At 45.3% G+C, this 26,015-nt stretch overlaps 1 protein-coding gene across 2 annotated transcripts in view; it reads right to left on the minus strand.

The window, feature by feature from the left end:
* The window catches only part of PLCG1 (phospholipase C gamma 1), a 97,966-nt gene that overhangs the window by 37,292 nt on the left and 34,659 nt on the right, over positions 1 to 26,015 (minus strand). Inside the window, exons 2-9 of one of the 2 annotated variants that reach the window (XM_081916651.1) lie at positions 22,012 to 22,164; positions 20,530 to 20,623; positions 18,931 to 18,978; positions 7,883 to 7,967; positions 7,199 to 7,282; positions 6,366 to 6,388; positions 5,552 to 5,621; positions 741 to 842 (exon numbers count right to left, since the gene is read on the minus strand). In XM_081916651.1, the coding sequence (XP_081772777.1) occupies positions 741 to 842; positions 5,552 to 5,621; positions 6,366 to 6,388; positions 7,199 to 7,282; positions 7,883 to 7,967; positions 18,931 to 18,978; positions 20,530 to 20,623; positions 22,012 to 22,164 (659 nt within the window). Of the gene's footprint in view, positions 1 to 740; positions 843 to 5,551; positions 5,625 to 6,365; positions 6,389 to 7,198; positions 7,283 to 7,882; positions 7,968 to 18,930; positions 18,979 to 20,529; positions 20,624 to 22,011; positions 22,165 to 26,015 lie in introns of both variants that reach the window. The other variant, XM_081916650.1, reaches the window with a different exon arrangement.

The following is a 26,015-nucleotide window of genomic DNA, read 5'->3' on the forward strand; positions in this document are numbered from 1 at the left end:
GGTGAACTTCCCTGGGGAGAGCATTCCACAGACGGAGAGCCACTGCAGAGGAGACCTGTTCTCGTGTTGCCACCCTCCAGACCTCTCGGGAAATTGATCATATAAGGCAGGGATAGGGAAGCTCTTAACTGGGGACCAGATATGGCCCAAAAGGTTTTTGAACTTGGCCCACAGCATTCCCCCACTTGGCGTTGCTCCTTGCAGAGAAATTTGGGTTGTCAAAATGGGGTGGGACATCAGTGGGATTTATCCCTCTTAAGCCTAAATGTGGGACCGAGGGTGGTGGGTAAGAAGGTTTGGCAGGAGAGAAGGATGCATATCAGAAGATAGATAAGGAGAAAACAAGAGATAGAATGAAGAGGGGGGCAAGAAAGTGTTGCACTATGCTGCATTGTAGTGTTAACTCACTACAGTGAGCAGCAGTCAGGATAGCTACCTCCTGGCCTGCTTCTTCCTGAAGACATGTGCAGTAACACAGGGAGACATGGCAGCCAGGACTGAGGTACCAGTGACCCCTCCCCCCCCCCCGAACAGCAGAGAAATGGCAAGGGCAAGAGGAGGGAGAGAGGCCAAGTGTTCATTGGTTCCAACGTGGCCGGCAGGCAGCCTATCAGAGAACAGGGAATTGTAAAGCATCCTAGGGGAACTGTAAAAGGAGCTTGTGCAATGTACCTTCTCACTTCACTTTTCCCCCAGCCCCACTGCAGCCACCCACATCAGTAGATTCTTGGGAGTCTTACCTCATCCAGGGAAAAATAAGGCTCTTCGATTTCCCTCAATGGGTCCTTCAGAAAGTTGAACATGAAGTCCTGGACAAAGAGGAGGTTAGTAGCCCAAAGTTCCTGTAAACACAAAGAAGGAGGAAGACAAGGAAACTTTCAGAAGCCAGATTCTTCCAGCTTATCCAAGCATTCAGTTCAATCCTAAGGTGCTCAACGTTTGTCACATCTATTGCTTCAGAAATCCTTAAAATAGCTCTGTAAGGTGGGTCAGTATTATCATCCCTGAATTGCAGATGAAGAGCGAAGGATGGGTGATTGTGTTAGGCTTGAACTGGAATTGCCTAGGCTCAAATCCCTGCACAAACATGAAGGAGCTATTTCTCAGCTTAGCCTACATCTAGCAAGGTAGCTGGGATGTGGGTGGCGCTGTGGGTTAAACCACAAAGCCTAGGACTTGCCGATCAGAAGGTCGGTGGTTCGAATCCCCGCGACGGGGTGAGCTCCCGTTGCTCGGTCTCTGCTCCTGCCAACCTAGCAGTTCGAAAGCACCTCAAAGTGTAAGTAGATAAATAGGTACCGCTCCGGTGGGAAGGTAAACAGTGTTTCTGTGCGCTGCTCTGGTTCATCAGAAGTGGCTTAGTTATGCTGGCCACATGACCCGGAAGCTGTACGCCGGCTCCCTTGGCCAGTAAAGCGAGATGAGCACCGCAACCCCAGAGCCGGTCACGACTGGACCTAATGGTCATGGTCCTTTTAGCAAGGTAGCTACAAAGAGAAAATGGCAAACCACAGAGGAAGCTGCCCTGATCTTCTTGGGGAATATGTGGAATGGTGGGTTTGTGGCCAAGCCAGAATTTCAACCAGGAACCTCACAGCTCAGAGCTCTTAACCATGCAGCACAAGATTTCACCCATCTCTGCTCAAAGCATCACTGAAACATGCTAACATCCAAGCGAGTGTGGCTTTCTGGACGACCACAACTTTAAGCACGTCAGTTTTACTAGATGAAAATGATCTCTGGGCAAGGAAAAACAAAATTATAAAGAAAGAGAAATGACAAGAGAAAATGCAAATCAAACCCAAACAACATAGCAGAGGTTCATTGCTAGAGAACAGTGCCCTTTCCATATCATCATTACGGCCATTTAGTTCTTCTTGTGTGCATCCCAAAAACAATCTGTGCACACCACCAGGTACAAAGTGGGGCAGGAAAGTCTAGTTCACCCTGAGCGTAAGAGTTTGAGGCCCCGGCACACATCAGCTGCCCACTAAGTGTACTTGCAGGAAAATAAACAACCTCTCTGGGAATCAGTGATGCACAGAAATTAGCTTCACGTGGACAACAAATCACATATTCAAGAGGCCCTAAATGACTTTTCACAAGTCAGGTAGACCAGTGTAAACCCCTGAAATGGGGTGTTTGGGGCCAAGGAGAGAGTAGAGCTGGGCCAGGGCAGTGACCCACTGGATCCTAAGTGATAGACCTGAATAGCTGTTCTCTACTGTGCCAGCATGACACAGTGTAATTACTGCTCCACACCCAGGCTGGTGAGCAACAGGGCTTCAGACATAACAGTGGTTCTGCCACTGTTCCCAAGCCCAGAGCTTGGATTATGCCCTGCGCCAGATAATATCCCCAACTCCCATCAGAGTAATGAAGGAAAGAGCAAGGAGAGACATGGTGTATTTTGCTCTTTGACTTTATGGCTCCCTCTCCTTCATTATGTGCTCAGAAAACAGGCTGTTTTCTTTTTGTTTACTTCTCCAGTGGCATATCGTCCTCATTCTACAATATCAGCAGGATGAAACAGAAATTGTGCTAGTTAGTGAATATCTTAATGCACTCCTGGGACCACTGCAAGCTGGCAGCCACATGCAACATGAAACAGCTCAGACAAGCACAGAGTGTTTTTCCAGTTTACCTGGTCTATTTAAATTCAAACCAGTGTTTTCCCCCCTAACATAGACTTTATTCATTTCCATTTTCTTTGAACTGTTTAACATGGTTGCATTGATATATATATATATATATATATATATATATATATATGCTTTCGTAGATTTTCACGGGTACAGGAATGCAGGTTTTGGTGTCCTCGGGTGTCTTCCCGTGTAAAAGTTGGGGTGTCTAGGCGACGTTTCGACGAGGTCTCACTCGTCATCTTCAGGCTGGTGCTTTCGGCTTCTTGTTACTGGAACAGAGCAGGATCTCAGTGTTTGAGTTCCTATAAATACTGTTGAGGGGGTGTGGTGTATAGCCTCCAATGTTCTGGGCAGAGAGGAAGTTCCCAGGCTAGTGTGCCTTTTCTTCTTTTGTTCCTTAATTACTTGAGGGATATCCTGAGTGATTTCTTGAGTGATATCCTGAGTACCACTTAGGTGGGTCATTAGGTGTGGATTAGTTGCTAAAGTCTTTGTGTCTTGACCTCTTGAACTTTGTGAAGAGTTTTTCTGAGAAGATGGCTGTACTGCACTTAGTTGTGCTCTGGCTTGGCTTCGTGTATAGGGGCGAGCTGTGGTTTTGTGGCTTGTGTCAGCCAGATCTGTGTAGGGATTGCAGGGGGGTGCAGCATCCGGAGGTGCCTCCATGGTTTGGCTACTGGATGGTGTCTGTAATTTATCTGTGGAGAGGGTCTGGGTTTGGGTCTGGTGTGGTTGATTGGTGATGGCGTTCTGTGTGCCTCTGGATCTGGTGTCAGTTTTTGTGGGGAGGGCTAATTTCCAGATGTCTGGCAAGCGGGATGTGTCGTCACGCTTGTTCATGTTGTGAGGGTGTTTCTCTATCTCGATGGCTTCCATGATTATTCTCTTGTGGTGATGTTCCATGTTAAAGAGCAATTTGGAATCTGCAAAATTAATTTCGTGTCCTGTTTCTTTCATGTGTTGGAAAAGAGAGGAAGTTTTTTCTTCTTTTTTGACGGCATTCTTGTGTTCTGCGATACGTGCATTTATTCGTCTGTTTGTTTGTCCAATGTACGTGGCTGGGCAGACTTTGCAGGGTATTTCATAGACCCCTTGGTTTTCCAACTGGATTTTATCCTTGGGGTTTCTGATGCCGAAAGCACCAGCCTGAAGATGACGAGTGAGACCTCGTCGAAACGTCGCCTAGACACCCCAACTTTTACACGGGAAGACACCCGAGGACACCAAAACCTGCATATATATATATATATATATATATATATATATATATATATATGTTTACGTTAGAGGAAATGGCACACAATAATTACATAAAATTAAAACAACCATAAACACTCAAAAAGATATTTCTGAATATATTTTGTATCAGTAACAATTTGAATTTGTAGGAGGGGGGAGGGGGAGAGGTGAAATGAAATATTTACATCACACATGCCTTACTGTGTGGGTACTGTTCTACCATATGCCTCATTATTTGTGCAGTCAATAAAGTCACACCAGGCAGAATAAAAATTGTTGTGTTTCTTTGGGCCTCTTGCTACTTTTGATTTTTGTGTCAGTTTTTCCAATAACGTCATTTGCCAAATTGCATTGTACCATCGTGAACCAGTGTTATTGCAATAAATAATAATGGCAATAGCCATATTGCATTTCCACACCCAACCACCCATTCTCCCAGTCTCTTCCGAGAGCTCAGAGTGGCCTGCACATGATTCTCAGGCAGCCTCTCTACCACCCTAGCAGCCCTCATTCGCACCCAAAGTGTTCTGCATCATGTGACGTCAGACTGTTCTCCAGCCATACAGTTATCTGAAATATTTGCATCCCACTTCCCTTCTGTTTGAAGTGGCTTACGACAAAGAGAAAAGTCTATAAAACAATTAGAAATGCAGACCACTAAAATTCATCTAGATTTAAAACATAAAAATGAGACATAGCAGCACAGAGGGTTTTTTTAAAAAAAAAAACAACCCACCAACTCAGCAGATTCATGCTGCATTCCTACTAACCAGCTGTCAGGATTAGGACTATGAGAGGGGAAGAGAAATTGGATGTCATGGAAAATCCACTATAGTTCTAAGGCAGCCTAAAGCATCTAGTCTCATTGGCGCCTGGTCTCATCTGGTCTGCCCAGCTCCCTCAACCACATCCTGAATCCTGCCTTAATCCCTCATCCCCCTTTCCTCAGGACCACAATAATGAAGGTTAGTAGCATGATAGAAGTGCAACAGGAGGGTTCATTCAGTTTGTAACTTAAGAGTTATTTCTGTTAGTGTTAAAGTCTACTAGCCAAGAGGGGGACAGGAGGCCTGCTTAGCAACCAGGCATAGTGGCAGGATCAACACTGAGGCAACATATGCTCTGATTGGCTGTGTGCTCCTGAGGGACCTTTTCCTCTGCATGTTGGGTTCAGCGTTTCCCTGCTATGGACAAGGCCTGGTGTAATGCCTCTCTGTTACCTTCCCCTCAAATTATATATACTGTTTTGGTTCACTTTTGCCCAGTAAAGTGTTATCAGGATTTATTTTCTCTCTGGACTCCATATGCGTTATTTAGGTGACTTCTAACACAGTAGATCTGATGAGAAGCCAGGTCTCCGAGTAAGAGCACTTGTTTGGTTATTAGTTAATAGTAGTTACATGGGATTTAGATATTGTTTTCTTATGTGTCAGTGCAACCTGTGAAATAAGGCACTGCTATTCCAAATTTTCTAATTGTTACTGTGGCTGAAAGATCCCAATTATTTCTCAGCACCAGTGCAAGGAACCCAACTTTATTTAAAGAACTCAGAATTTTCAATTGCCTATGAATGGTCACACTGTGTTGAGTGGTATAAAAAAAAAGCCATTGATTATCACATTGTGCTGCTTTCTTTCTCCATTTCCCTTTCTATTGCACGAACTCACCTTTTGGTATTCTAGCAAAAACATCTGGAACTCCTTCAGTGATACCCTGCAGTGCTCAGATCTCTCTGCACTGCTGGAGGAGGAAGCACAGACAAGACACATTGGTTAGAAAGCATCACCCTACGGAACAAGCAGCTGCTGCACTGAGAAATCAGCTAAACAAGGAAGACAGTGTCAGAGCTGAGATGGATTACTGAAAGCAACTAGGGAGCCTCAACCATCCTCATACATGACAGCCGTGCTCCTTGTCTCTGCTCCTCCCTCTCCCACAGGGCAATAAGGAGTCAAAGAAATCAAAGGAAGAAATAGCAGTGCTAGAGGATCTCTACATAGACATAGATCATTTCCAGATAACCCACTTTACCACTGGGCAAGGACACTGGCAGGCATAAATCCAAATAATCAATAGATAGTAACAGATCTAAAATGAAAAGTTGGCTGGGTTTTGCATCAGCTAGTTCAATCTATCTGCAAAATTCCAAGTTTTGTGGCCACGGCAAATCACTCCAACTTGTTTGAATTTTGCAGTTTGCTGCAAAATAGATTTATTGCCATGCCAATGGTGAACTAAGAATGGGAAGAGAGAAGCCTAGCCTCAGAGTCTGTTTTGAACACCCCTGATTTAGAAATTCCACCACCAAACAGCTCAGCCCAGCATTTTTATAACAGGGCCCTTCATTGAAGACATATTGAGAATAGGGTCCTATTGAGGAAACGAGCAGTCTGCAGTCAAATGTCAACATACATTCATAAACAAGTCTAATTTCCAACCCACTCAACCCTCCCACTGTATATAGGAAAGAGAGCAGTTTACCTTTCCAAGAATGGAATAGCCATCTGCATAAGGGGAAAAAATGCATACATCAGCTGATTCTGCTTGGTATATTCAGTGTCACACTTTACACTTCAGTAAAGATATGCAATGGCTTAATCACAATCCCCTATTATTTTAGGCTGTGCCTGCCATCATTATTTCAGTATATGCACACATGAAATGAATGAAATAAAAGATGTGGGCTGGGGGGACAACTCAATGACGACACTCATTCTCATCATTGTTTTCTATTATTGTTCTGTTGTTTTATTTGCAAGCCGCGCTAAAAATATTCTTACTGAAGAGTGTCATGTAGTTCTTACATGAAATAAGTTAGAGAGGTGCTTGGGTTTGGAGATGGACAAATGGTGAGAGCTCACATAACACTTTTTTTCTGTAAAAACAAAGATAAAATGGTAGGTAAACTTGAGACCTCTTCCTTTTCAGAACTCTACTGTTTGTCTTTGAGTCCCTTTCTCTCACAATAGCAGGTCAGCAGCGCACATAGCAACAGCAAGTCCTGGGCTGTGTAGAGAACTGATATGAGAGAGCTGGTGATCTTCACTTTTCTGATCAGGGTTACCTGTACACGACACTAGAAACTAAACTGCAAAAGGTGCTTCCCATTTTCCACCTTCCATTTGTAGACACAGTTTTTTTTCCAGTTAGGGTCATAAGTGCAGGTAAGGGAAATAGTTTGCTATTTGAAATGTGTTCAATTCACATGCTAGATAAAACAAAAGGGAAAGTAATAGGAAGTGAAACAGCACCAAAACAAAAGAGGAGGCACAGACTTTACAAAGTATCAAATATTACGATTAGAAGTATCTCACCCCTTTTTGTGCATTGAACATCAGGGTCTGGTACAACTGGGCAAACTGTCCATATGTGATATCACCATTTCTTTGCTCCACATCCTAAAATGAGAGATTGGGGAGGAGAAAATCCTCTTAATGAATAACACTCGTCCTCAGTCATGTATGACACCTCAGTTCTCCTATTTGTGGAAAACGGAGTGCTGAGATGACTGCGGTATTTTAACACTACAATCCTTGCGATCCACCGATGTGTTTTTAAATATACAAAGTTGGAGTGCATGCCCAGAGTCTCTGAATAGTTTGCTGAACGGTAGAGCATATGCTCTAGCACAGTGTTTCCCAACCTTGAATCTCCAACTGTTTTCGGACTACAGTTTCCATCACCCCTAATCACTGGTCCTGCTAGCTAGGGATTATGGGAGTTGTAGTCCAAAAACAGCTGGAGCCCCAAGGTTGGGAAGCACTGCTCTAGCATACGCTCATTCAGAAGGCTCTAGGTTCAAACTCTGGCATCTCCAGTTAAAAGGATCAGGTGAACAGAAGAAACATTTCTCTCTCTGAGACCCCACAGAGCTGGTGCTAGCCGGAGTAGACAATGCTGTGCTATGGCCCTTCCCCAATTGATGCTATGGTGCAGCTGATGGCAATGACTGCAAAGAGAATGCATGTTTAAAGGGGCAAAGAATATAGAGCACTTACTGTTAGCCTCTCGCGCAGAAACTTCATGTTAGGGACACGGTAGTTCACTTGTGACAGCATGTTTTTCAGATCCTTTGCAGAAATCCTAGGTGGTGAGGAATAAAATAAATAAATTTTGGGGCATGTTCATGCGGAGCATTTATACCCCTAAGTCCCAGAGACTACCTAAAATACATTTAAAATACAATTTAAAAGCCAAGAGCCGATAAGGAGGAGCAAAAGTACATATAGGTCCCTCCACCGCAGTTCCAGAGATGTTCTAACTGCCACCCTGATGGGTCACAGCTGGCCTCACAGGAAATGACCCTGGCCCAGAAATGGCTGCCAAAGCAGCCAGATGTTCGTTCCTCAGAGGGCAGGGCTTCCTCACTCGAAGTGCTGCTGATGCCTCTCACAACTTCCGTCTCCGGTGTCTGGCCCCAGAGTCACTGGGGGAGCTAATGTGTTTATAACCCCAGTCCTCAGATGCTGCAACTGCCACAGACAACCTGGTTGCTGTCAGGTTCCTAAAATCTGAGCTCTCGCTTTAAATCCAGAATAAGAGGCAAATACAATAAAACCGAAGGCAACTCAATGAAAGGAGGGTGATAGGTCAAAACCACCTACAGTCCCTGCAGAAGTGGTGGTTACCTCTAAATATCTCCAAAATTACACACCTCAGAAAGCTTATTAAAGCTGCCACTTCTGCAGGATACTATACTTGGGAAGGAACAAGGCCGTAATTCCTGTGGGCCTTTCCCAAACGGCAGATTGAAATGATTTCAAAAGAGCTTTAAAAAAACAAAACACAGCTTGAGAAAAACAGGTCTGTTTGCTTTCCCAGCCATCACTTGGACAGTTTTCAGAAATTGTTTGGGAAATGGTTTCTCTTCAAGCCGCATCAGGAAGAAGAGGAGAAAATAAAGGAAAAGGAGGCAGAGCACTGAGATGTAAGATGTGAGGATTTTTTTAAAAAAGAGGAATAGAAAAATCTATTTGTTTGCTGTTGGAAAAAAGTCCTCGTGGGTATCATGGGTCTGCTTAAGAAAATGGGTTTCCAAACTGCGTTTCAGGTTCACTGGAAGCCTAGCCAGGGTTCCCAGATGAGAAAATAAGGCAGCCTATCCTCAAGGACTGCTCTGCCACGTGGGGCCACAGGGGAACACATTCTAGGTTGCGCCAACTATTCATTCAGGGCAGCAGGGAGTCCATGCCCTGCATGCACTTGTGTGCCAAAAATATGACATTGCATTGGGGTTTTGTGGCAGATGTGCAGTGGTTCTGCCACCAATAATGTTAACACGAGTTCTGAAAAAAGTCAAACGTTTGAAAAATGTTGTCTTAAGGCATTGGGTTGTATTCAAAGCAGCATAAAGCACAAATGTTCAAGCAGTGCATGGCTTTCTCTTTGCATAACAGAACATTTCACCCACTTCCTCAGCAGCCTCCCCAAATCTTCTGTTTGAGGTTTTCCCTCTGGAGCGGATTTGGGGGTGATGGAGGGGAAATCCCCTCACACAAGCATAATTCTTGAGCAATTATTTCACTGAATGCCATCCATATTCATACTGAAGTTCACCCCTCCTAACGCTTTTCAAGCCTTATTCTAGTTTACATACACAAGGACATTAGAAGAGCTTGTTGAATGAAGAGAAAAGCCCATCTAGTTCATTGAAGCCAGTGTTTAAATGAAATAAAAAAACAGCAAAGCTGCTTTTAAACTGACTGGGGGCAAGGGGGGGAGTGGACAGCAGCTGAGGAAGATTTGGTGTGGCATATAACTTTCCCCCACAGATGAAGATGAAGAATGTTATGATCGTTTAAATTTCAGAGGGGTAAAGCTAGATCTTTTTGTCCTAACAAGCCAGATCTTTATTTTACCCTCCTGCACATATCAATGTCAAGTGACTGACAGGTGTGGCATATACCACCGCAGCAGCATCAAATTCTCTGCACATCAGCTGATTCAAATTCTGCTTTCTGCAAGCTTTGGACATGCAAGCCAGTTCCCTACAGGAACTCAATGGTACATGTGGACTCCTGACACACCAGCTAATATGTGGGAAATTCAATCTGCCTTCTGCACCTGTGCCTCTGCCTACCCCACACTTATCATGACACCTGACATCCGGTGCATGGCAGGTGCATGTGGGTTTGAGGGAAATGGCCTGGGGAGCCTAGTTAGGTCCACGGCCCAGAGGTTATGACTGCAGGGACTACCTTCTTCCCAGCAATCTACATTTTGCTTCCAGGAGCTCATGACTACATTTCTCCATGTCATTGGTGCCAATATGCACCATGACCTGTGTGAGTGTCTGGAGGCGGTTGGAGGATGGATGGCGGCTAACAGATTGAGGTTGAATCCTGACAAGACAGAAGTACTGTTTCTGGGGGACAGGAGGCGGACAGGTGTGGAGGATTCCCTGGTCCTGAATGGGGTAACTGTGTCCCTGAAGGACCAGCTGCGCAGCCTGGGAGTCATTTTGGACTCACAGCTGTCCATGGAGGCACAGGTCAAATCTGTGTCCAGGGCAGCTGTTTACCAGCTCCATCTGGTACGTAGGCTGAGACGCTATCTGCTTGCGGACTGTCTTGCCAGAGTGGTGCATGCTCTGGTTATCTCCCGCTTGGACTACTGCAATGCACTCTACGTGGGGCTACCTTTGAAGGTGACTCGGAAACTACAACTAATCCAGAATGCGGCAGCTAGACTGGTGACTGGGAGCGGCCGCCGAGACCATATAACACCGGTCTTGAAAGACCTACATTGGCTCCCAGTATGTTTCCGAGCACAATTCAAAGTGTTGGTGCTGACCTTTAAAGCCCTAAACGGCCTCGGTCCAGTATACCTGAAGGAGCGTCTCCACCCCCATCATTCTGCCCGGATGCTGAGGTCCAGCGCCGAGGGCCTTCTGGCGGTTCCCTCATTGCGAGAAGCAAAGCTACAGGGAACCAGGCAGAGGGCCTTCTCGGTAGTGGCGCCCACCCTGTGGAACGCCCTTCCAGCAGATGTCAAAGCGATAAACAACTACCTGACATTCAGAAGACATCTTAAGGCAGCCCTGTTCAGGAAAGTTTTTTTGTGTGTGATATTTTACTGTATTTTTGGTTTTTATGGAAGCCACCCAGAGTGGCTGGGGAGGCCCAGCCAGATGGGCGGGGTATAAATAATAAATTATTATTATTATTATTATTATTATTATTATTATTATTATTATGACCACCAATTCTGCCCCAGAACTATATACTGGGCTATACAATGGGCAACATTCACAACTTTTGCCCAAAGCAAGCAATTCACCCTGGTGGTCTGCACCCCCAGTTAGCTATATTCCCAATTATAGACTCACCCACTTCCATAAGCAGGCATATGATGATCATTAAAGTGAAATTAGTTGCCACAGATTCAGAATAGGTTATAAACTCTGGATGACACACCATCCTTTTACTGAAGGCCTCTCCACGTATTATGTTAAAGCTATTTAAAAGCCTCCCATTTTCGATAAACTATATATTGCCCATGGGTCATTGCTCAGCAATGCCAGGATCATTTGGATGCGACTGGGTATCTAAACCTGTGCCAATGTGCTATCTAGCAAGGTTTCAAAACAGGAACAGTGATTAGTCAACCATTTTTGTCTGCTAGTTACAGATCATTCAGCAACATTTCATTATAAACTGCTGATGACTCTTAGCGCAAGACCCGGTAGAGTAATACTGCTATTACCTCGAGAGAGACTCTGCTCCTACCTGGCAAGGAGATTCCAAAGTGTGGTGCATTTCTTCATTGAGTGCCCTCCATGCATACTGGGCTGTTAACTTAAATGAATTTCAATAACATGGGATAATTGATTGGTCCAATTACCAGACTAGGAAAGTAGAAAGCTGCCTTATAATAAGTCCATGGGTCCATCTAGGTCAATAATGTCTATTGTCTATTGCCCATGGGTCCATCTAGGTCAATAATGTCTAGGTCAATAATGACCACCGCTAGCTCTCCAGGTTTTCAGACAAGGGTCTCTCTTAACCCTACTTGGAGATGTGCAAGATTGAAGCTGGGACCTCCTGCTATTTGAGTTACAGCTTTTTTCCAACAGAGTAAGTTATCTGTCATTAAATGAGTTTGGCCTTCTCAGTTTAGGGGCGCTACTGCCAGCGGCTCTATGTAATCAACATATTTTACCTTTTCTGCAGTGTGTAATCAAATCAAAGGGGCCTTCTCAACATTCTGATCTTGACCATTTGCTAATTAGCTGAGGTTTACGTCTGTCCAGGGATTCTCTCTGTTCCACAGAGCAAATTGATGTTGAGAGGAGAAACCTAACGATTCAGTACAGTTTGTCAGCCAAATGATGACTGATGAAATCCAAGCAAATCAGTTTCAGATGAGGATTTGCTGGCAAAGAAATCATGTGCTCCTGGCAACCCAGACACTATGGTCCCTTCTCCCCAGGAAGAGAGACTACAGAACTCCCTTCACAGCAGCACAGGAAAGCACTGGACTTAATCCAGTTAAAAAATCCTTCCCAGCTGAACTCCTGAGAGATGCATGTTGCAGACAGACAACCTTGCAGTTTGAGGATTAGCTCCAGTCATTAGGTCAGGAAATGGAACCCAGTAACTACCCATTTATTACTTCCAGATCTCAGTGGGTGAGAAAACAGTGTCTGCATTCCAAAAGGAGGAAGGGGAACTGAGAAACTGAACAAAGGACCAATGGCCACTAATCAGTTTTCCACACTGTAATCATGAGTTCATCTCCGCAACTCACCCCTCTCTCACAAACTTACACTCACACACACATCAGTATACAGTGATTTCTGGAACTATAACAGCTGCAAATTCAATGACTTTGTGCAACTCTCGTATTCAGATTATAGTAAAAAACACTCCATGTTGCTGCGCATGTGCAATGGCAAAGGTTGTATGAACATTCCAGCTCAGAACCCATCCAGGCTGTTTTACTGAAGGCATATTCTGTAGAGGGAAGTGAGGGGCAGATGGGGCTTGTAAACCTTAGCTGCCTTGTGGAGTATCTACACAAATCTTGACTGGAGTCCCTAAGATGGCACCTGGCACACCTCCTTCCAGCAACTCCTGCACCCAAGCTGGTGCCAAACATATTGCTTTGCTTTTATTTGGCTCAAATGTGAGGCCGAGAGAGGAATCTTGTTATCTGGGCATCCCAGGACCTCCATACACACTGCCTAGGCTTGCGCCCTGAGAAGATCACTTCAGGGCTGCTAACGTAACAGTTTGACTTCACCCCCAGAGGCACACTCCATTGTCGCTCAAGAAAGATGGACGCCGGCAATAATTCTGCAGCATATTCTTGACTCAATTATAGTGCATTAGTGGTAGATTTATTCTGCTTTAGTTGGTTCTGAAGTGCTTCCCCAATGCTACCACATTACAGCTTTGAAGAGTGGCTACGAAAGTGGGATGAAGATAAAGCAGAACATTTGTAGTATACAAAGTTATGGGATTTCAGCGAGAGGTTGGATTGGAAGTGGTGTGATGCGGCCATTCCAAAACTTCTGCAGGTGCAAATAGTATTGAAAGTGGCATCATGTGTGACTGCTCCAATAGTATCATGAGCACAAATCATAATGAATGTGTAATGAAAGGGGTATCTAGAGGGGCCCTGAGAGCTTGCCAGACAAGCAATCCCACCTACTATTTCCTCACAGAATAAAACTTAAAAACATAAACACCCCCAAACCTCACAAAACACGTTAGTTTCACTTGCCACCACTGAAATTTTCAAGGCAACTAGGGATATTTCTCTCTCTTACAAAACCCAAAATATCTGCTTATCAGCAGAGTGTGCACACCAAAGCAGGCGATGTGGGTAGGCTTAACCCAGCTAATTCCAGGAACTGTATTACTGAATGGCTTTATTCTGAAAGGAATCAAAAACACATGGCACAAACAAGAAAAGGTAATTTACAATCTGTCTAAGAAGCAGGCTTTCCTCTCCCTGCCCCCCACGATGGTAAAAAGGGCATGTCTCTTACTTGCATAATTGCAGGAGTCTAGAAATTAAATGTACAGATTCCAAAACCATATCAAAGCCACTGAACACCCACCACTAGTCTCCATTATACTCCATAGCACATGTTCTCTGAGAACAAAGAGCATGCAAGAAAGAAGTTCAATCAAGGCCAGGAAGTTCAAAGCAAGATGGAACTGGGAAAACATCCTTGAATTTCCGGAGTCCCACCTTTTAATAGGGAAAGCCTTGCTATTTGGAAGGTGTTCATCCACTTTTGGAATATGAACAAATGGATAGTTTACACAGACCCACTTAAGTGCCTTAAAGAGAGGTGTATATCAGGATATAAACCAGGGAGCTTCACTAGACAGAGAGTACCAGATGATACCACCAAGGAGCATCTATGTCAGACATAGGCAAACTCCGGCCCTCCAGATGTGACTACAATTCCCATCACCCCTAGCTAACAGGACCAGTGGTCAGTGATGAAGGGATTTGTAGTCCCAAACATCTGAAGGGCCAGAGTTTGCCTATGCCTGATCTCTGCCAAACCTGGCAATTTGAGCCTCTCAACAAGGCTTAGTACCTAATGCAGAGCCTTCTTTGGTGATCTTTGCTAGAAGGAAGAACTTATGCGATAAAAAGCTTTTCCTGAAGTATATGAGGTCTAATTCCAGCTGCTGGCCTGGTGTGCATGCAATGCATGCTGCTTTGGCCCCAACACATGGGTTGACTGTGTGGATCGGGTGCGTATGGGAGGAAACTATATCGACAGCTCAGTTGTCAAGGAAGACTACTACCTCGAGCACGCCAGATTTCCCCAGCTGTCCTCAGCCTAAAGGACAGCTTGCAAACTCTGATTGTTCTTTATTTATAAAAAATATATTTGCAGCACACCTAACTGCAAATGTGTTGGATCCAGCGTTTACTCAAAGAATCGAAGTACACATGCAGGTTTCAAATAGCAGGCCGACAAGCAAGCAAAAACATGTGAGCAATCCACTGCCAGGTATGTGTGAGCGGCGCCTTCTATGCAACCAGCCTAGCATCAACATAGAGGACATTTCAGCGCTTGCGAAAACCTCATTTATTTTCCCAAGCTTTTTGCTGGCTATTAGTACCTGTTGGTTGTATTTATTTATTTTATGTCTACTTTGGTCTACTGGCTGCTTTTGCATTGTAATTTTAATGTATCTTTTTTATTGAACGCTGCCAAGCAGCGGCATAGCTGGGCGCCTGGGGTAAGTGGCGCCCAGTGCACCTCACCGCCGCCCCAGTCCTCCCTAGCTGCACCTCTGCTGCCAATAACAGCAGCAGTAGCAGAATGGATTGCACTTAAGCAAAAAGCAGAGTTTCAGTTCTCTCCTGAGGGGCACCCTCAATTATTACTGCACTGGGGGCCCCCAACCAACTTCAATCTCATATCACTTGCCAGCATGGCAAATTTTATTTCTTGTTCAGGTTGTAAAGATTCCCTTGATGAAGAGATGGTCAAACACACACACACACACACACACACACACACACACACAGCGAGAGCGCACCAGTCAAATACACACAAAGAAGATAACTACCATTCAGATTTTGAGAGACCTTGCTTTGACCATCTAGGTCTCTTGTACAAAAGAGCAGCTTATTTATTCCTCTGGCAACAATGGCTCTTGCTCAAAGCACACCAGCCAGTTGCGTCTTTGTTTCTTCGCCCTCTCAGACGAGGGACTGTGGAAACAGGGAAACTCAGAAGACACATACAAACAAGAAGGCATGACAAAGGTTCATTTAGAACACCAGGCTGGCTTATTATATCCACTGAGAGCACTTAGCATTTTTCTGCTTTGCAGGCTGAACCATCCCCTCAAGTCCGCGGAGCAGAGTATTCAGAAAGCAGGTGGCAATAATCTCCTGAAGACACGACACAAACTCATCAATATGCAAATCGTGCAAAAATGTACCCCGCCCTCCCTGACAGATGTTGCTCATTATTGGCCTCCACGCTGCGTTGGTGCTGTGGGCTGCCTCTGTCCCAGCTCCTGGTTAAATAACGATCAAGCCAAGGCCTTCTGCCAGAACAGGAAATAGGAAGACCGACTGCACAAGGGAGAAAGGACACAAGCAAGCAGCAGAGGCGCCAGGCAGCCTTTGGCACTGGAGACACAAGGGAAATGCAACTTGTATTTATTTGCTAGGGAAAGAGATTCAAAGGGTTTCAAGTTGTGGTATCAAGCAAGTACAGTGGTACCTCCGGTTGCGAACGGGATTCGTTCTGGAGGTCCGGCCGCATGCTGAGGAATTCACAGCTGGAGGACTGCTTCTGTGCATGCGTGCAGCATGGATTAGTGCTTCTGCGCATGGGGCAAAACCTGGAAAAATACTTCCAGGTTTGCCGCATTCGCATCCCAAAGTTTACATATCCAAAGGGATACATAAGCAGAGGTGCAACTGTACTACATTTGGCAGGTTTAATATACAAACGGGCTCTTGTGCTTTTAGTGGTTGGGCAGAGTAACTTTTGTGAGGTGTCTCCCAGCACATCAGTGCAATAGTGGGAGAGGATGAACTCTCTAGCATTCCTCCTTCATGGCAGTGGCTTCCAAACCTATCTCAGGGAAGACTCTCCACATTGATTTACTTGCCATCTGTACTGCAAAGGATTCTGGAGGGCAATCTAGGGTGTAGACAGTGCTGGACTTAACTGTTCCCCTGTGCAGTCTAAGAGTGCACCTTAGAATACATCCAACTGTCCCCATTGTGGCTGCAGAACAAGATCAATACTGATGGGAAATGGTTACATTTCAGGAATGGAATGTCTGAAAGCTGTAATGTAAGTGTGAGCAGAGATATTACCAGCAACATGTAACCCTTTCCCTGTTTGCAAAGGAGAAACGTCATGTCCTAACACAGTGAATTAATTGTGCATTATTCCCTTGGCCGAAAGCAACCCGACTCCCTTAAGAGATCTTTAAATATTAAACCATTCAGAAATGTTTTTAAATAAACAAACATAGGTGCTCAATCTCTGTCTCGCAGGAATACTTTTTTAAAAAATGAAACGGGCAAAACAGATGATCCTGCAGACTACCCAATCCATCAGATGCTCAGTCACCATGGCAACAATGGCATTATTCCTGGTTGCACATGCCCTTGTAAGGTGGAACCTTCGGAAAGTTTTCTTGCAGCATTTATTTTGCAGGCAGGTGGTTTTTGCTGCCGACACCATGTCTAGTTCAAAAGATCAGGTATCAAGGTGATGGGAAAGACCTTCACCTGAGACAATGGAGAGCCAGCGCCAGTCCAAAGAGACAATAATGGGTTAGATGAACTAACCGTCTGACCTAGTGCAAAGTAGGCTTCCCGTGTTCCTATTGGCAGGGCCTGGGCTCCAACTCCCATTTTTGCACTCAGTGGTAATGGTTAAAACATTTCATTTCTCTAGGGGAAAAGTTCTTTTTAAAAAATCAATACTGAAAGGTTAATGTACTACTCTCTTAACATCATTAAAGGAAATCTGTGTTGAGTGGCGGAGTGGGGGGACCTAGAGGCAATAGAAGAGGACATTTAAGATGGAAGGGCAGATGGCAAGGCACACTGGCACTGACACCAAGAGAAGGCTTTTTGAAAAAGGGAGCATTTCGCTCTCTTCTAAACATGACAGCAAATGCACAGCACATTTTTTCTTCTCCATAGACTCAATATAAGCCAACATGCCAAAGGTATCCTATGTATTCACAGATCCTAAAATAAGTGGTTAATAAGGAGCAGCTTGCAAAGTAGAATCATTCTATGGGTTTTTAAATGTGTTTGTGAGAGGGGGAGTTACTGGTTGTTTTTGAATATTTACATTGTGAATCTTTGGATGAAAGGCAGCATACAAATTTAAACAACAACAGAAGAAGAAGAAGAAGAAGAAGAAGAAGAAGAAGAAGAAGAAGAAGAAGAAGAAGAAGAAGAAGAAGAAGAAGAAGAAAAGAAGAAGTTGTGAAGTTGTCTTGGGAATGTAAACTTATCATGCTGGCACTACCGCGACCAGTTTTCAGATCCATCAAACCGACTGTTCTTCTCACTCAATGACCTCAGGCTGCTTGGAAAGTGGTAGAAAACCCCCAGCTTTTAAGTTACTTCAAGGATTTCTCATTTTGTGGCTGACACTCAGGATGGCCTTTGGCTGGCAAGGAAATCTCCATCAACATCCCATCTCCAGGCAGAGACCTGCACATTCATTTTCTCACTTCCTGGCTTCAACTCTTTTTCTCCCACCTCCCTAGACCTATATGATCCTGCTTCACTTATCTTCAGCTTCCCAGCTCTCTTTTGTTTCCTTTCTCTGTGCCAGCCTTCCCCAACCAGGTGTTGTTGGACTACAACTCCAACATCCCCGACCATCATCAATACTGACCGGGACAGATGAGAGTTGTAGACCAAAACATCTGGAGGGCACCAGGTTGGGGAAGGGTGCTCTCTGCTACTTCTGCCGATAGTACCTCCCGTTTACAGCTCTACACAGGCTTCTTGATCACAACCATGGATTCAGATGGTTTACATATCCAAGAAAAGGTTGCACAATTAATCGATATATCTTTTTAATTAATTAAAGGTTGTCATTGTTTAATCTGCTTAATTTATTAAATGCTAGTTGGTCTAAAATATAATTCCCAATACAGTCAAACCTCAGTTGTCAAACGTAATCCGTTCCGAAAGCGCGTTTGGCTTCCGAAATGCTCGACAACCAAGGCGCGGCTTCTGATTGAGTAAATGAACTCAAGCAGAAGCCGCTTCGGATATTCAGCTTCTGAAAAACATTAGAAAACCAGAGCATTTACTTCCGGGTTTTCGACATTCAGAAGCTGAAATGTTCCAAAACGGAGGAGTTGGGGATCCAAGGTTTGACTGTATTTGTTTAAAATTCAAACGTGTGTATAGTCTTCTTAGTCTTCAGACTGAAGAATGTGCAAAAAGACTTCCCCACTTCCAATGCAATGGAACAGCCATAAAACAGAATTGCTGTTTACATAGTTTTCTGGATGCCCCCAATAAATGAGACCACACTGCAAACAAGAGAAACGTTTGCTCTATTTACCTGTCTTCTCTGTTGCGATCAACTGAGTAGAACTGCTTTCGGAGCCACCTGAAACAAAATAGGTTTTGAAATCTTAGTCATTCCAGTGCTGTGCTGACCTTTCGAAGCACAGGTTATCCACAGGTTACCCACAGTTCACCAAAGAATAAATAGGTACAGTGGAAGTATACTCACTAAGCATGGTTGGATAAAGGGGGGGAAAAGAGCTATACATGATTGGTTTCTACAGTATTGTACAAGGGTTGAATTGCAAATAACCTACGTTGACCTCCAATGCTTCCCTACCCCATTGCCTCTGAAAAGCAAAGTTAGAAAGGTTATGCAACAAAATGGTCTGATAAATCCCTGCCACTTCTGACTAGACATGCATAGGATTGCACTGAATCCTGTAAAACTGGGATGGAGAACCTACATCTGACCTTGTGCTGACTTTTAAACCCCTAAACAGCCTCGGTCCTGTATACCCGAAGGAGTGTCTCCACCCCCATCGTTCAGCCCGAACACTGAGGTCCAGCTCCGAGGGGCTTCTGACAATTCCCTCACTGCGAGAAGTGAAATTACAGGGAACCAGACAGAGGGCCTTCTCAGTAGTGGCACCCGCCCTGGGGAATACCCTCCCACCAGATGTCAACAACTATCTGACTTTTAGAAGACATCTGAAGGCAGCACTGATTAGGGAAGCTTTTAATATTTGATGAATTGCTCTTTTGCATTTTAATAGTGTCCTGCAAGCCACCTAGAGAGGCTGGGGAAACCCAGCCAGATGAGTGGGGTATAAACAATAAATTATTATTATTATTATTATTATTATTATTATTATTATTATTATTATTACTACTACTACTACTACTACTACTACTATAACTACTACTACTACTACTACAAAGTAGCTCTGATGGCTCAGCCCTTTGCTATGTGGATGTGTGACACATCTGGCAATTATTCTATGCTCTGCTGGCCCTGCCCAGCTGTTGTACCAAAGCCTTTGTGCTATTTTCCGCCATCCTATTACCCAGAAAAGGCTGGCTGGCTGTTTCCTGGTAGCTGCTAAGGAAGACTCTGCGGAAGAGGCAGGACTGATCTCCCCTCCCAAGTCCTGTCCCCATTGGAATGGATGCTTCCACAGACATAAAGAGACACCAGGTGTGGGTGGCAGGGAGAGGGGAAGAAAGAAGGAACCCAGGCATCCTGCTGATGGGGGTGTCCAGCTTAGCTAAGTGCAACGACAGAGAGGCGGCTGAGCATCTGAGCTACATTATTGAGCAGCATTATTGTGTTTCCGGGAGTGAAAGATTTGGGAGTGCATTTGTTGATTGCCTGGTTGATTGAGAAGCTGTCATGGGGCACAGATCAAGGAAGACATGAAGACACATTCGTAATTCTCTCAGCTGTATGGTGGCTTCAGAATCAATCAATCAAGACAATTTCAGGATCTTTCACTCCCGGAAGCTGTAAATTATGGAACTGTACATAAATTTATTATGAAAAGGCAGTGCAGATTTTCTTTTTGGCATGCATAGTCTCAAATATGTTGGCGACGAGAGGGATTAAGTGAGAGCCACCTGCCTGTGTCTTCCTGCTCCCAATTTTTTGATTTACCTTTCAATCTGCAGCGGGGTAGCAGCCTTTAGGGTATCCGCCACGAGCCAGTTCAACCCTTTGATCCACATGCTGACTTCTTCTTCGGATGTGGCTGTGAAAATAAAGAACATGCCGGTCTTGTAAAGATATGAGATACAGGCACTGACCCCTGTTTCCAAGAAGGAAGTCCCCGAGCAGCTGGCCTCCAGCAGGAGGAAGCTAATCCCACCGAGCTCAAGGTTTAATGGCTCTCTGCTTTCATTCATAAACCTCAAAAATATTCCCTGTGTTTCAAATGTTTGTGACTGAAAGCAGCTACCCTTTCTAAACAAATCAAGAATTTATTTTTAATACTCAATGGCAGACCTATAAATAGCTACTTCTCTGGTCGCCAGTGCCCTGGAAGAAGAAGAAGAAGAAGAAGAAGAAGAAGAAGAAGAAGAAGAAGAAGAAGAAGAAGAAGAAGAAGAAGAATAGTAGTAGTAGTAGTAGTAGTAGTAGTAGTAGTTTGGATTTGATATCCCGCTTTATCACTACCCGAAGGAGTCTCAAAGCGGCTAACATTCTCCTTTCCCTTCCTCCCCCACAACAAACACTCTGTGAGGTGAGTGGGGCTGAGAGACTTCAAAGAAGTGTGACTAGCCCAAGGTCACCCAGCAGCTGCATGTGGAGGAGTGGAGACGCGAACCCGGTTCCCCAGATTACGAGTCTATCGCTCCTAACCACTACACCACAAGGTCTGGGCAGTGAAGTGAAGGGGTTTTTCTAAATTGGGAGAAAGTTTGTCATGGAGACATCCTTCATATCATACACTCTTAAATTATATCCCCATAGTACAGAGGGGACATACTAGCTGCAGCTGATGGGATAACATGAGAAAGGCTGGAGATTCCCTATCCCCAATTTAAATATATTAAAAACCAGATGATTAAGACATTTGAATTTTCTCAAAGCCCCAGTACATCTTTTAAACATTTTAGAAGTAGCAGATAATGATGATGATGAAATAACATTAAACAAAAACAAAACATCTCACAAATCAATGGTCGATCTTGCAAGCTCACATAGGCTCCCCAAAATGAGTATTGTAACTTAAGTAAACCAAACGTTATCCATTTTGATACTTGCTATGCATTAAACAGCATGAGCCTCACTCTCCAATAAGTATGACAGTTAATGGACACAAAGCAACATCAGGGCTGGCCACAAAGTAGATTCACAAGATAAGATGTGAACAAGCATCCATTTGCTCAGAAGCCTTGTGCTCCCTATAATAGCTATCTATTAGCTGCTACCAGCACCCGAGAACCTTCTTCCATCCTCTTGATATCAGTGCCACCCCTTGCTCCCTCTCTTCTGCTAGAAACCAGGCTCTCCTGAAGGAAGAGTGGGTTGTGGGAGTGGTGCTTAGAAGGCTGTGGGAGGAACAGGACAATCGTTGTGTAACATCTGAACCTATATTTACCCACTAAAAATAGGGAAGTGGAAAAGAGATCCCACCTTGCAGGCTGAGTGTTTTCAGTCTGAATTCCATGCCATAAAGGATGACAAAACAGTGTGACGGATCTGGCCGGAAAGAGGGATCCTCCTGATATCGGTCAAAGTCTCGAGAGTTTCTTCCCAGACGAATCTCTTGGATTTCACGAATATCAACTGTAAGAGAATAAAAGAAGGGAAAGGGATAAATTATAATGAGGCAAGATTAGGGTGCTTTAAGAAGGTGCCTGTGATGTAGGTTCCAGTATTATGTACTGTGTTAGCTAATATGCAATCTCTCAATATGGCTTGATCCTGGATTGCAATGCTAGTCTAGACCTCTGTCATTAAGAACTTAAGAACAGCCCAGTTGTATCATGCCAACAGTCTACCTCAGTGGTTGTCAACCAGTGTGCCATGGCACCCTGGGGTGCATTGAATGGTCAGGGGTGCCCCGGGCTACACTGACCTCTGTCCCCCTTCCTTCCTTCCTTCCTTCCTTCCTTCCTTCCTTCCTTCCTTCCTTCCTTCCTCTGGTGCCCTCTCACGTCTCTGCCTCCCAAAGGCTTGCACAGCTGTTTATTGCAGCAGCCCTGGCTATAAGCTCCACAGGCGAACAGTGCCTCTGGGAGGCACCTCTCTTTGGGGTACGGAGGGACCAGGGACGGCAACCAGGGCTGTCTTAAGCATGTGTGGCACCGGGGTGCACAGATCCACCCGGCGCGCCGGGACTGGGAGCCCTGGGGGGAGGGCAGCCAGTGAGCAAGCAGAGCCCACAACAGTCAAGCCTGAGGCGGTGGCGGCAACTGAGTAAAGCCAGGTGCCTCATGTAAGCAGTGTACATGCACTGGGCGGGCCTCTTGGCAGCCTACCAATCCTAGGCGTGCAGGAGGCCAGAGCCAGCCGGCTGCCTCAGCACCTGCAGCAGAAGAGCCTTCTGCGCTCCGATGGCTCTGCTCCATTCGGCAGTGGCTGTCGGCTGGCCTGGCTCTCTTCAATCCCTGGACTCCAAATCTCTGCCCTGGACTCTCGGCCTGGTGCCACTGAGAGCCCGGCGCCCGGGTGCCCCGCACCCCTAGAGCCTATTGGTAAGATGGCCCTGACGGCAACAACTGCTGCCCAGAGGACTCCCAGGGGACTCTAAAAGGTTGAAAACCTCTGGTCTACCTAGTCCAGCATCCTGTTCTCATGATGCCTACAGGAAGCCCACAAGCAGCACTCTCCCCAGTTTTGATTCCCAGCAACTGGTACTCAGAGGCATACTGCCTCTAACAGTAGTAGAAAAACAAAGCTAATAGCCATTGATATCCTCCCTGAATTTGTCTAATCCCTTTTTTAAACTATCCAGGTTTTTGGCCATCACTACATTATGTGTGGCAGTGGTTGGTGGGGCAAGTGATGGCAGGGTGGCACACCCAGCTTCTCAACAATGAGTGCCACTGCCACTTACTGATGGGGCGAGGCACTTAGCATGATGGGGGCACAATGGCAGAGTCCATCTGATGATGATCCAACCACTATGCCCACACCACAGTGAGTTCCTGGCATCACCTGTTTCTCCATCTGCAATAATAAAGTCACAGTCACGTAAGAGATAGAGAAAGGAGGCACCGTAGACAAAACAGTAGCAAACCAAGACAACCTGTGGTATGGATAGGGTGGCTAGTTGCAAAGGAGGACGGGGTGTAAGAGAGAGAATTTCAGCAGGTTTAGCTTGCATGACAAAAGCATACCTGCCAAAATCCACTTATTAAAGCAACAATCATCCTGCCTCTTTTGCTCAAGGCACAGACTAACATCTGCTTGAATATCTTCAAAAGCCTTCTCTGGCTTAAAGGTGTAGCTTTTATTATTATTTCATGGAATAAATTCACGGAATTTATTAAAGCAAAACATCTTGCCAGTTTCACACTGGTCACTTCAAGCCCTGCCTGCATTCTAAGCAATTCTAGATTGCTCTGTGGGTCCACCTGGGACCACTAGAGGCCACTGTGACGCATCACAACCTGGTAGCAAATACAGTGGTACCTCAGGTTAAGTACTTAATTCGTTCCGGAGGTCCGTTCTTAACCTGAAGAACCACTTTAGCTAATGGGGCCTCCTGCTGCTGGCGCGCCGCCGGAGCCTGATTTCTGTTCTCATCCTGAAGCAAAGTTTTTAACCTGAAGCACTATTTCTGGGTTAGCGGAGTGTGTAACCTGAAGCGCATGTAACCTGAAGCATATGTAACCCGAGGTACCACTGTAATGTCTTTGCACAAAGGGAAAATGCAGTCAAGCAGACACTTCTTAGAGCAGGGGTTGGCAATGTTTAACCTCGCCTGGGCCGGTTCACTCCAGTGGAGATCCTTCTATGGGCTGGATTGTGCGTGCGCACCCACAATTTCCAACGTCTGTGTCGACGCAATTTTTGGCGCCTGCGCAGACGCAATTACCAGCACCACGGAAGCGAGTTCCCATGCTGTGCTGCGCCAGTTTAGCGCAGCACAAAGGGACTCGCCAAGCAGGCAGCTCGGTTCAGGGGCAGCTCGTGGGCCGGTTAAATGACCCCCGTGGGCTTCTTGTGGTTGCTGATCCCCTTCTTAGAGGTTCCATAGGAGCAAATGTGAATGGATGTTTTTCTTTGGACAGCAAAAGTGAGCTGCTTGCCAGTGGCAGGTGAAGCCATATGCAAAAGTGGCTGGGGCAATGGATGTGGCCCTTACCTTTGTACAGTAGACTACAGAAGCCACCCAGAAGTCAGATGTTTCTACATTCCCTCCCGCCATGCACATCTCTCCATTTTCCACAAAGGTAAGCAAGAGGCATGATCACTGTTCAAGGCACATTCCAGACAGGCAAATGCAATTGAGCAGTAAAGGGCGTGGCCAGGAGCAGTGGGAGGAGGGGCTGATAGGGAGGGAGACAGGGAGATGGGCACTAGGTGGAGCCAGAGCCAAGGTATATGCAGTGCCACCTAATTCGTGTTTTGTCCCCATTAGAAACGACAGAGGAAGAAGCTGGCAAATACTACCCCCCCACTCACTGGTTGTAGGTAAAACCCCAAAGGCACACTCCTCTACTGTCTCCCGAGACAGACAGATGCCAACATGTAAGGCAAGTAACTAAAGTTAACTCTCCATGTTTTGTTCCAGCCCTTGCTAAAGGGTTCCATTTGCTGCTGTTGAAACGTATACATTTATAACCGATGAGACCACAGGCTTGCCTAAATGCGGATCTAAGGTGGGGATCTTGTACAAACCAGGCAAAACAGTTGCACTCACCCACACATTTCTTTCTAATATTTTATTTTGCTTTGCTTTGTTATATGCTTTATGCAAAGACACACACAATCCAGTCAAACACCAGGATAAATTAAGCTGCTTTTATCGGTTGTTAAAAATCCAACAACTGTAAATTCCCTCCCCTCCTTCCTTCTTTCTCATAGGAACACTTTCTCCGCCATCTTTTCGGTCCTTGCTTCCAGGGATTTTCGCACACAGTGTGTCTCAGATAGAGCTGGATGACAGAAAACTGAAACCACAAGCTACCCTGGAGACTTCCATACAACAGGCCTCCCACTCTCTCCTGTCCCTCACAGCTGCTCTGTCCCATTGTGATCATCAGGCAGGTTTCAAAACCCATCTACTGGCCATAGAGCTGGTTGGATGCCCACTTCAGAGAGAAAAACCATCCTTATTCAAGCAGCTTTTCCCACACCCCTTTCTCCTTTTCCAACTATCCTTTTCCTTAGTGCCTTCTCCTACCTAGCAACTGTCTCCTAGCATCTGTTGCTGTGACTCTCCACACACCCATTTTGTCATCCCTAGCTCTGAATCCCCAAACTCGAGGACCTTGAGGAGCAGGCAGGGCCCCCTGAGCCCAAGGATTCCCTTGAGGGGCTTTGCAGGTTGGTGCTTGATGACAAAGTCCTGGAATTCTTGGAGGAACAGCTGAAGTGGTCCTTGAGAGCTTTGGTCCAGGCCAAAGAGCAACAGCAAGGTATGCGTTTAAAGGACCCGAGTCATCAGTCTTCTCATGAATAGGGCT

The sequence above is a fragment of the Podarcis melisellensis genome (assembly GCF_964234715.1).
Source record: "Podarcis melisellensis genome assembly, chromosome: 6".
In the NCBI taxonomy this organism is placed as follows: domain Eukaryota; kingdom Metazoa; phylum Chordata; class Lepidosauria; order Squamata; family Lacertidae; genus Podarcis; species Podarcis melisellensis.